General features: G+C 40.4%; 1 protein-coding gene across 1 annotated transcript; it reads right to left on the bottom strand.

Moving 5' to 3' along the window:
• Positions 1 to 494: 494 nt before the first annotated feature.
• On the bottom strand, positions 495 to 8,328 carry spcs2 (signal peptidase complex subunit 2). The gene is made up of 5 exons (XM_022738559.1): positions 8,233 to 8,328; positions 6,154 to 6,237; positions 4,835 to 4,995; positions 4,143 to 4,277; positions 495 to 2,762 (listed from the first exon to the last, which is right to left on the bottom strand). Exons 1-5 carry the CDS (start codon positions 8,272 to 8,274, stop codon positions 2,576 to 2,578), a joined length of 609 nt encoding a protein of 202 aa, XP_022594280.1. The 5' UTR covers positions 8,275 to 8,328; the 3' UTR covers positions 495 to 2,575.
• Between the last annotated feature and the right edge of the window lie 2,403 nt (positions 8,329 to 10,731).

The following is a 10,731-nucleotide window of genomic DNA, read 5'->3' as shown; positions in this document are numbered from 1 at the left end:
ACCAAAACTATCAACATCTTACAGATATAAACCTATTTTACTAAAAAACTATGTTGAGAATGCAGACAGTTATTAATTACTTTAGGTCCACAGTTTTGTTCTGGTCTCCTGCTGATTCAGAAGACTTTAAAACCAGGACTTGAAGACAGGTTGTGGATGTGAATGAACCTGACATTTTTACTGAGCCGTGAAGCAGTTGATCATTTCAGTTTATCTTTGTATCATCTTTTATAACCAGACTGAGCACTAAATATAATTCACCGACACCATCAGGTCTCTGTAGGACAGCAGCTTTAACATGTTTGTGTCTTATGAATACGATGAGTCCTTCCTCTCAGAGCCTCTCCTAACTGTTTCAATGTATGACCTGGTTTACTGTTGGTTTTTGCACTGTGACTGACCATCCATGAGTACAGTCATGCTACCAGTGCTCCCCCTGCTGGCTGACCGGTGGTACTACAGTCATAGTCACAGACAAACGAGTGGTCGTCGTCGTGTTTCAGTAACAATCTCCATCTTTAATGTTTTCACGGACAGTTACAGAGAATAAAGCTCTGACAAAAACAATGATACAAAACATTCAAAATAAAAATTTGGTCGACATTCAGTCCACTTTCTGTTGTAAGGCATCAACATACGAATACTAACCCACTGTCGTCTGAAGCATTAGCATCACCACAGGCCTGTTAGCCTCAGTGATAAATGCTAATGATGCTAATTAGCATCTGTCACTGTCAGTAAAGATGTTCGACACTGAGACAAAAATAAAAACTAAGGAGAAGCTCAGAACTGTGACGCCATGGAACAAAAATGTCTAGTTTTATTTCCGTTTCTTTTTTTTTTATTTGCCTGGATCTGCAGAATCCCAACTGTCATGAGCTGACGTCACAGCTCCTGATCGTTTTTTTTTTAGTGATTCCTTGCGCTGCTGGTTTGTCTTCCACTTTTACAGGTGTTTTTGCTCCCTTAGGTCACCCTCACATGGCCCCGCCCACCAGTGACATGTCGCATTGTGACTGATGACAAACAAGAAGTCTGACTCATATTATATTATACTTGTTATTATTAAAATGAAGCCTAAAGAGCTGTGTGTTAGAATGAGTCACAGTATGAGGCAGGATGGAGCTGAGCCTGAGTCTGTAGATCAAACTGTTGTGGAGCTGAAATGTTATTTTAACTTACACAGAAATACTGACAATAAGCTTAACATCTGCTGACTGATTAAACCGTTCAACTCTGAAGAAAAACAAGTGTTAACACTCATAAATTGTCAAACTGTTAAAAACTGTTCATCCCATCAGATGCTGAATATTCCTAAATGTTTAAACTGCAAAAAGACAAAAGCTCTAATGAGAAAGTGGTGATGATCTGAAGGACAAATGGAATCATTACATGACGAGTTCAGACGCTGTGAAAGGTCACAAGTCTCACTCAGACATGTCCATCAGATCAACAGATGTTAATATTTCTAATTTCCTGCTGTGATCAAACCGTCTTATGATTGTGACTGACAGAAAACTGTTCTGAGAAAGAGGAAAAGCTCTGATGTGACCACAGACATCATGTTGAGCTATTCAATTTCCCTCCTCTCAAGGCTGTTCACTGGTTTCAGGTCTATGAAAATCTGAACCCTGCAGAGACAGAATCCATCACACAGAGATGCTGCAGTGTCAAACAGCACGTTAAAATCCTGCAGACCACATAACTACAGCGTCCTGGTCTGAGTCCTGACAGCTCATTTCATCTCTGCACTGTCAGCATCTTATAAAAAGACAAAGACTGTTTTAATCTCATCAGCTTCATGTCACAGTTGTAAACTGCTGAAAAACTTAAACATTTAATGAACAAAATACTAAAGAGAGCAGCACCTGAATTTCACTGTTTCATACTGACGTGTTGTGTAATACCATATGTCACCAGCAGATGTCTCCATTTGACATTATTTATTTAACTGATTATTTGCTTGATGAACTGATTATCTTTGTCAAAGCAACATTATCATAATGAAGTGATGCATTCACTGACACACTGACATCGGAGAGATACACTGATGTTCTGTTCACAGCTCATCAAATCAGATGCTGTGGAATCAATCAGGATGTTCAGGTGGACGACAGAGAGATGGACACTGACGTGCTACTCTCAAACAGTGTTCACACTTTTAAATCGAATTTATCCAATTAAAAACACGGATGTTGTTCATTCAGAAGAATCACATGTCTGATGATTTGGTGAATTTATTGATTAGCTGATTACTTCCATCAGGACATGAGGCTGCAGCTGTTTCCTGTTTGAACTCATGTATAAACACTTTAAACACATAAGGTTATTTCATAATGTCATAAACCAAACCCAGACAACACGTGGCCTCACATCAACATATTCATAACACTAAATAAAATGAAAATGTGGGAATTTTGAGCAAACTGAAGAAGCTGGTGTGATGGATCGTCTCTGTGCAGGTTGGTCCTCACAGAAATGAATTGAAAGCAGTGAACTGGGTGAGAGGAGGGAAACACTATGATCTTCCATCAGTATCAAACTGTGGTTGTGGTCTGATGGACTGCTTCCTGTCTTATTTGGTCTTCTTGTCTGTTGCCAGTGTGTCGTGGAGTTTGGAAACACACTTTTCAAACTGGTCCATCACCAGCGTCCCGTTCTCGTCGAAGAAAGTCGACACAGACTTGGTGAACTCTGCTTCCCTCCAGTTCTTTGACTTCCCGTCAGTGAAGGAAACTCTAAGCGTGTACTGGTCATCAAACCTGAAAACAGAGACACTGTCAGCACTGAACATCAGCTCCACGAGTCAGCACCCAGAGCTCACTGTTCTCCACAGACTAAAGGAGACTAGACGAATAATTCATTCTCATGTCTGCAACTACACACAAACACATTTCTGACTGAACACAGACGTAAACTAAAAAGACAAAATAAGAAAAGGCTGCTGAGTTCATGTCTTTTGTTTTATGGAGAAGTGGAGCAAAAAGTTTGAAATAAAACCTGTGACAACACATTCAGTGAGTGTGGTGATTGTTTAACCTCAGTGATCAGTCAAAGTAGTCTGATTAATTCATTTGAATAACGTGATAAATGTCTGACATCATCTTATTACAAGCAGCACAAAAGACAACAGCAACTCCGTCTGCTGTACTGTGACATGCACATGAACACATGCTGTAGGTAACAGGATGTCATGACTCCAGGTGGTCAACTGGTTCTCCTGCTGCAGGTAACAGGACTTTTGTATTTACTGATCTGAGATTTGTTTGTGTTTGACTGATCGATGATCTGTGTCTCTACCTCTGATATCAGGCTGATGTCAAACTATCAGATGCATCAGTGTCTGTTCTGTACTGATACTACTATTAAGGGATCAATTCAGAAATTCTTTGATGCTTGGCAGCCATTCTCAACTCACTTTGAAACTGTAAATGCAGATAAAATTAGTTTTTAGTCTGTAATATGTGAATGTATGGATAGGAAGGGGGAAGGGAGGGGAAAAAAGAAAGAAATGACTGTATAGTCAATGTATATATGTTCTTTTTCTTCCAACACATTAATAAAAAGACCTGATCAAAAAGTCTGTAGATTGGTCACCAGGTGTTTTCTGAAAAAGTCTCTAAAGCTTCTGAAAAGTCAGTAAATCTAGAGACAAAGGAGCTGAGTTTTCAACATTGCTTGTTCGTGGCAAATCATTTTAAAAAAAGCAACGAGCAATGAGGGATCTCCAACACTAGCCGACCAATAGCGTAACTTCATCACTCATCAGTCAGCGACATTCATGCTTATAGAACTGGTCTCAGTGTTGTGGTCCAGACAAGAAATCATAAAAATGTTTCTTTCTTTCCAACCAATAAACTGAACTTACTGCAGTCAAATAGAAGTTGACACATACAGTAAATATTGTTTTATGACTGAACTCTACTGCTGGAGAGCCACACACATAGAGGAAGACAACAGATGATGTAAATATAAACTGAAGGTGTAACGACCATCAGACTGGACAAGGTGATTTTTCACTGATAAACTACTACAAAGTCTAACATCCTGTAACAGTGAAATAAAAGGCAGATTACGTATGAGTGTGAAATAAACAATGAGAGTTACAATAAAGAGTAGGATGACTGAAGGGAGAGACCGACCGTTTGAGGGAAGAGGAGAGCTGCCAGATGTGGTCTGGATCCATCCCAGCTGGATCTCTCTGCAGGGCCACCAGGAAGATGTTCTTCTCTTTGTATGAGGTGTACAGAGTAAGGATGCCCATCATGATGAAGTATGTGATGGAGGACGAGTTAGGGAACAAACCAGCGCACACGCAAAATACAGTGAACCTCTGACTGACCTGGTTTTCAGATTACTCTGTGACCCTTTAAGCTTCACGCTCATCATCTCCGCTTCATCCTCAGTCTCTGAGATCTTTGTTGTGAGGCCTGGTTCACATCAGCTGATGTTTCTCTAAATGTCTGAGTGTTGTTTATAAGTCAAAGTGCCTCTAACTTACAACCTCCAATCTGGTTTCACTGACTGACTCCAGGTCTGATAACTCCTGACTCCATTTAGCTTCTGTTCTCACACTGTTTCAGATACACTGTTAATACTTGAACAACACAATGATGTGTGTTATTAGTTAAAGCCGATTGTGTTTGTTCATTATTGTAACTTAGATGAAGATCTGATCAGATTTTAGGACTAATTAAAAAGGGTTCACTTGTACAACCATCCTGCCAGTCCTGCAGTCTGATTCTGGGTTTTGGTTTAGTTCTGCTATAACTGACTAACAGCTCTGCTACAACCAGGTGAACTCAGGTGAACTTCCTGCGCAGCTGAAGGATATGAGATGACACAGCAGGCGAGGACCGGTCTGGACTCGGGGAACGGGTGCAGGTAGTCCCAGACCAGAGCCAACATGGCAAACAGACAGGAAACAGTACAGATCAACAGTCGACCGTCCACCAGCTGGAAGTTCTCCACATACCCGTACTTCTCCAACAGCACCTGCAGGGGGCGCAGTAGCAGGACAACAGAGTTAGAAACAGCTGCTGGTTGGTTCAGACTAAAGTCCGGATACATGGAGCACGAGGGTCTGTTCATTTGTCTACAGGTCAAAGCCAAACTGAACAACCAGAAGCCAGATGCACAAAACTCTGTAGATTCATGACTAGAACTATATGAACACACAAAACCAGAAATAGTAATACACATTCTTTTTGTCACAATGATAAAGCCATGCGTTTGCATGGTTCAGCTTTAGAAATCTCACTCATTGAGAAATTGGGTGTACATGAACGAGCCTCATTTCCACTTCCACAATTAGCCATAAATTGATGAAGACACTCCCTTAATTAATCAGTTTGTATAAAAAACAGTCTGTGCCACAAGTGATCAGACACAGAGAAGAAAGATGAGGAAGAAGAACAAAAGGAATCAGACAGAATATTATTCAACACCTGTTTTACTCTGAACTTAATTTATTGTGACTAGAATCATCTTAATGAGGCTGGAGGCTCTAACACTGTGATTAGTTAATATTCAAATAGTATCAAACAGTTACAGAATGACCCACAATAAATAATAAGGACATTAGACGATGCTGAAGGAAACATTGAGCACAAACACAATTACTTCTGTTTATGAATTGTAAATTTGTTATTGGTGTGTAAACAGGAGAACTTATACTGATGATAATGAAAGAAGCTCCATGAAGTTGGCTATTTAATTTTATGTTAAATTACATGTCTCTACTTATTTTGTATTTTCTCATTAACTTGGATCACTTTGGAAAACATGTGTCCACATGGTCAAAGGAATGAGTGAGGTGACACATTCTGTGTTTACAAAGACCAGTTCATGTGCGGGAAACAGTGCACACATGGTTTTTGTGTGTATGCCAGTGTTGTGCCAGTTCACACTTAAAAAGTTCAATTCATACAGATGAAAATGAACTAGTTCACGTTCATTTGTTCAATTTTTTTTTTTTTTTTAAATAGGCAGCTATTTTTTTTCAATAGAATCTCCTTCTACCCATCCATCACCAGCCCCAAAACACTGCCACTCCCAAACTAAATTAATTATTGTACACCACTGAAGAATCAGATATAAGATACATTTAGAATCTGTATATAAATATTATCCAATTTCGAATAAGGATAAAACCTTTTTAGCAGCGTCATCCAGAGAGTTCTTCACAGCTGCTCCGTCCCATTTATCGATCTTCACTGGCTTCTCATCAATCCTCCACTGAAACACACACACAATCAATACCTAATTATTAGCAATTTCAGCTTGTTTTCTAATCAATGTATTAACAGGCTTACTGACGTTTCAGCACTTTTAAAAAAAAATCTGCCCAAAGCTCTTTGTGACTTTGCTTTCAAAGGTGTTAAGAAATTCAGATTAATGTAAATGTTTTCACATACTGGTCTACATCACCAACATGAAAAGGACAACACATTTGGAAATACATACCGTTCTAAAAAACATGATAATTCTTGGTATAGCTTTAGATCATTTCTTAATGGTCCAACATTAAGAGCATACCTCAAGAATCTAAAATATCCTTAACATCAGGTCTGACTTTAATCTGCCAGATGAAGCAAATCCACATCTCTGGGCTCAAGATTACACCAGGATACTGTCACATTACCAGGGTCTTTCCTGGCCGAAAATTAGGCGGGGGTGTTACTAAGTACTCGCGGGGGGGGGGCCGGGCTTGGACCTATCGATGCGGGGCGCGTAGACCACCGGGCTCTCGCGCGAGTAAGACGCGCGGCGGGGGGCCACAGCGCGGCTGGGAACTGGGCCCACCTTCCACTTGTGGTTGAGGACTAGGCCTACTTTCGGTCCTGACAAATTAACCGTATCTCGTCAGTAATATGAATTAACTTTTTTTCCCCACACATTAGAAGAACGAATGATGTCTGCGCTCAAATCAGGTCGCCGCCTCCTTCCGCAGGCAGAAACTCTAGCGCGTTCGTCTTTGGCAATTTCGGATGGCTCTGCCTGATGCACGGATTACGATACAGCGCCACTACATTGCCTTAGTGGCGTACAGCCGCAATTGCATTTGCAAACGTCAAATCCACGAGTACCGAGAAAACAAGTAGGCCTAGTAAAATTTTGTCGGGAGGCGGAGGCGGCACGAAATTTGACGGAGGCGGCCGCCTCGCAATTCTCTATGCAGGAAAAACCCTGATTACACTGTGTGAATGTTTTATCCAAATAGTTCATATAGCTCCTGAGACTTCTTACAGTCCGACGAAGATACTGACCACAGGGGTAATCAGTACTGATCGATTATCAGTGTGCGGCACCACCACTGACCTGACATTTATTACAGTATCCTTGAACCAGGCAGTAACATCAGCTGTGTCACTGGTCATAAAGACTCTCAGTTCAAACTGATGCAGTCTGCTTTAGCTGATAGAAAACTAATTACACCACACAACCTTCGCCACAGTAAATCTCTGATAAACAGTTTCAGTACAAACTGAACATCATCACCGTCACAAAGACAGGTCAGAACTTTACAGTGTTCAGTTACTCCAACAGTTCTGAGGTTCTGAGCTGTTACAGCATCAGAAACAGAAGGAGGGCTCTTTCACCGGATGCGATCAAAGGTCTACAGATTTGTTCTTGGAGATGAGAGATGTGTGGAAAAGTCTCACAATAAAACAGAAGGAATCAGAGCTCTCAGTGAACGACTTCTGCCTCATTTATTTACATAAAGTTCAAACATACGTCGGTTTCCTGCACGAACATGTGTTCACAGACCACGTAGTTATGATCTCAAACTGAGGCCGGTTAGTTGACCCGATGCCTCGTTGATCTGACACATTGTTCTGTAGCCAAACACTGACTCTGTGTGATTTAACAGCTACATAAAATTATATTGCATGTCGAGCAGCAGCCTGTGTGTAACAGCTGGAAACAGGAAACTGAAGGAACCGCTGCAGTTTAAATACGAAGTGACTCATTTATACAGCACAAACAGAACGACATGCTACTTCTTTATCAACTGTTTTCGACTGTTTTATTTCAATCTTTATTCAAAATAATTTTATTTTAGCCTGTTAGCATTAGCTTAGCTCGGTAACAGCAACCCCAATGCAAAGACTGAGAGCACCGTGTCCACAGAGACCTGACCCTCTACTTCTACAGTTTAAACTCTTTTAGAAAATATAAACCTGGGTTTTTATTTTACGCTGACTCCGACAATAAAACTTTAATCCTCACTTTCTCCAGCAGCCCACTCTTTCCGTTCCTCGCAGCAGCCATCTTCTTTTCCGCTACAAACACGGCACCTGTGACCTGGACGCATCTGATTGGCTCTCAGCAAGATTTGAACGACAGGCAACGTCCGACAGCTTTGACAGCGTCCGCGTGCCCGATGCGCGTTCTTCCTGTTTCTCACGTATTACCAATAAATAAATAAATGAAGACGTAGGCATCAGTACATTTTAGAACACAAAGTAAGCAATACATAAGTATATATACTATATGTATATATATATATTATATATATATATATTTAATAATATATATATAATTATAATGTATATGCTTTATATATATTTTTTTGTTTTTTTTTTTTTCAAACAAGGACTAATTGAATCTTCTTGTTGAACTATATTGAATCTAAATGTCTGACTCGTTCGTCGAAATCAAAGATTGCTCAAGTTGATCCCAGACCAGCTTCATGTGGTTCAGGTCTGAAACCTGTGCTGGTCTTTTATTGTTGTGGCTGTAGGATATAGCCCTGACCAACCAGTTCCTGGTCTGTCTCCCCCCACTCTACATTACACTGCATGATTATGGCTGTGCCCTGGGATGGTCACAATAAAAGTCCACTTTAAAATGTGCATTTAAACTAAATAAATAAATAAAATGACATTTTTAAAAGACATTTATCAGGTAATGAACTATGTGACTTCAGCTACAGATGTTCCTTTTTTGGGAGAGGTGGGGTGGAGGAGCATAAGGACTGACAGGAAGTGGATCACGCTGTCGTACACACACATCCAGATTATCTCAGACCTGAGGTTTGTACTACGAAGCAGGATTTGAGGTTATCGAGGTAACTTCAGGTTTAACTGGGTTTTCAGTCCTACGACGGTGGTTCAATTGTTACCGCAGTAAATCACCATGGTAACTTACGCTGAATTCCTATCCTGCTCCAGCGCAGGTTAATTTGGAGGATCAGATCAAAACCTGTCAACAGCCAAACTACTGACCAATCAGATACCTGGAAAAACGGAGTCATCATTCCTACAGTATCCTGACAGGGACAAAAGAGTTTACAATAAAGTTATCAATATAAACGAGCAATAGATATAAAATCTAAAAAATCAGTGGATTAGTTTTCCTGTTTGAGTCTTTCCATGTGTCCTCTCTGGTTTAGAAATTATATTTAGGCATGTAAATAAATTTATTTTATTCTAGTCACGTGATCATGTTTACGTATCACTTTGTTGAATATTACAATTGTTATGTTTCTCCACTCATATATACAGGTTTCTACTTGAATTTGTCTGTGACACTCGCACACACAGAGATGTTACAGAGGACAGGACACAGTTTTCTCAGGTCTTTTACTTTTTCTTGTTTCCCAGCAGTCGCAGCTCTCTTCCTCTTCTCACGTATCACTTTGTTGAATATTACTTTTGGACGTTGCTGTAACCGAACTTACCTGGAAGTATGAGCGTTTCTTCTCATATCATATTAAGAACTTCATTCATGGTTCAGACGATGTTGCTTATAATTAACAACTCCGCCTCTTTCACAGGAACGCGCTCGTAACTGGACAGGTAAACCCAGGGTTAACTGAGCCAGCTGATAACCAGCTTCGTAGTACAGGTTGTCCAGGAGGAACAATGTTAGGTTCAGTCGGGGTCAGCCCTATGTCCCCACATTTCTAAGAATGTTTTGAAAATTAGGCCCTATTTTCCCACAGTCTTATATGTTCCCATAAGCCCATGTCCACACTAACCCGGGTAATATTTATCCGGTTAGCCCTTCCGTCCACATTAGAACGGTGAATTCCGAAACTGAAAACGATGCTTTACAAAAACGATCGCTGAGGTGGATAAATGTAAAGACGCCGTGGAACGTGGATGCAAAGCGTTCTGAAAACGATTAGTGTGGATGGAGATCGTTTTCATTGTGAATGTGCATTTTTATATTTCCCCGGGTTAATGTGGACAAGGCCTAAGATTTTTCTCAAAAGGAAACCCTATGGTCCCATATTTCTTAACATAGGGCTGTGGGAACATAGACACGCTCCCGTTCAGTCAAGCTAGATAACTAAAAGTTATCCTGGGTATATTGAACTTGCTTTGTAGTATAGCCCTCTGCTCAGTGGGTCACATGTCTCGTAACGACACAGGTCATGATACAACTGGGATGCTCGAAGGTTCAACGAAGCTGCAACATGAGGTGATGGAGGCAGATGAATCAATAAGCCTCAGGAGCTTGTCATGGCATATCTTGGTATCTGTGTGATGGTGACTTTCCTGTTTGTGAAAAGTCTTAGATCTTTTATTTCAACTCTGGGAAAATAGGAGTAAAAATAAAAGTGTTATATTTATATTTTTGTACAGTATAAATGCAGATGTCACTTTAGTCTGTTCCTATGGCAACACCAGCCAGCTGATCATCCATTACTGTAGCTCCTGATCTGTGACCTCTTTCAGAGTGACTTAGATCTTTTCCTCGATACAAAATCAGAATCAACTG

Source organism: Seriola dumerili, unplaced genomic scaffold (genome assembly GCF_002260705.1).
Source record: "Seriola dumerili isolate Sdu_G_001 unplaced genomic scaffold, Sdu_1.0 BDQW01000036.1, whole genome shotgun sequence".
NCBI classification, from domain to species: Eukaryota; Metazoa; Chordata; class Actinopteri; order Carangiformes; family Carangidae; genus Seriola; species Seriola dumerili.
This window is presented reverse-complemented; position numbering and strand designations above follow the sequence as displayed.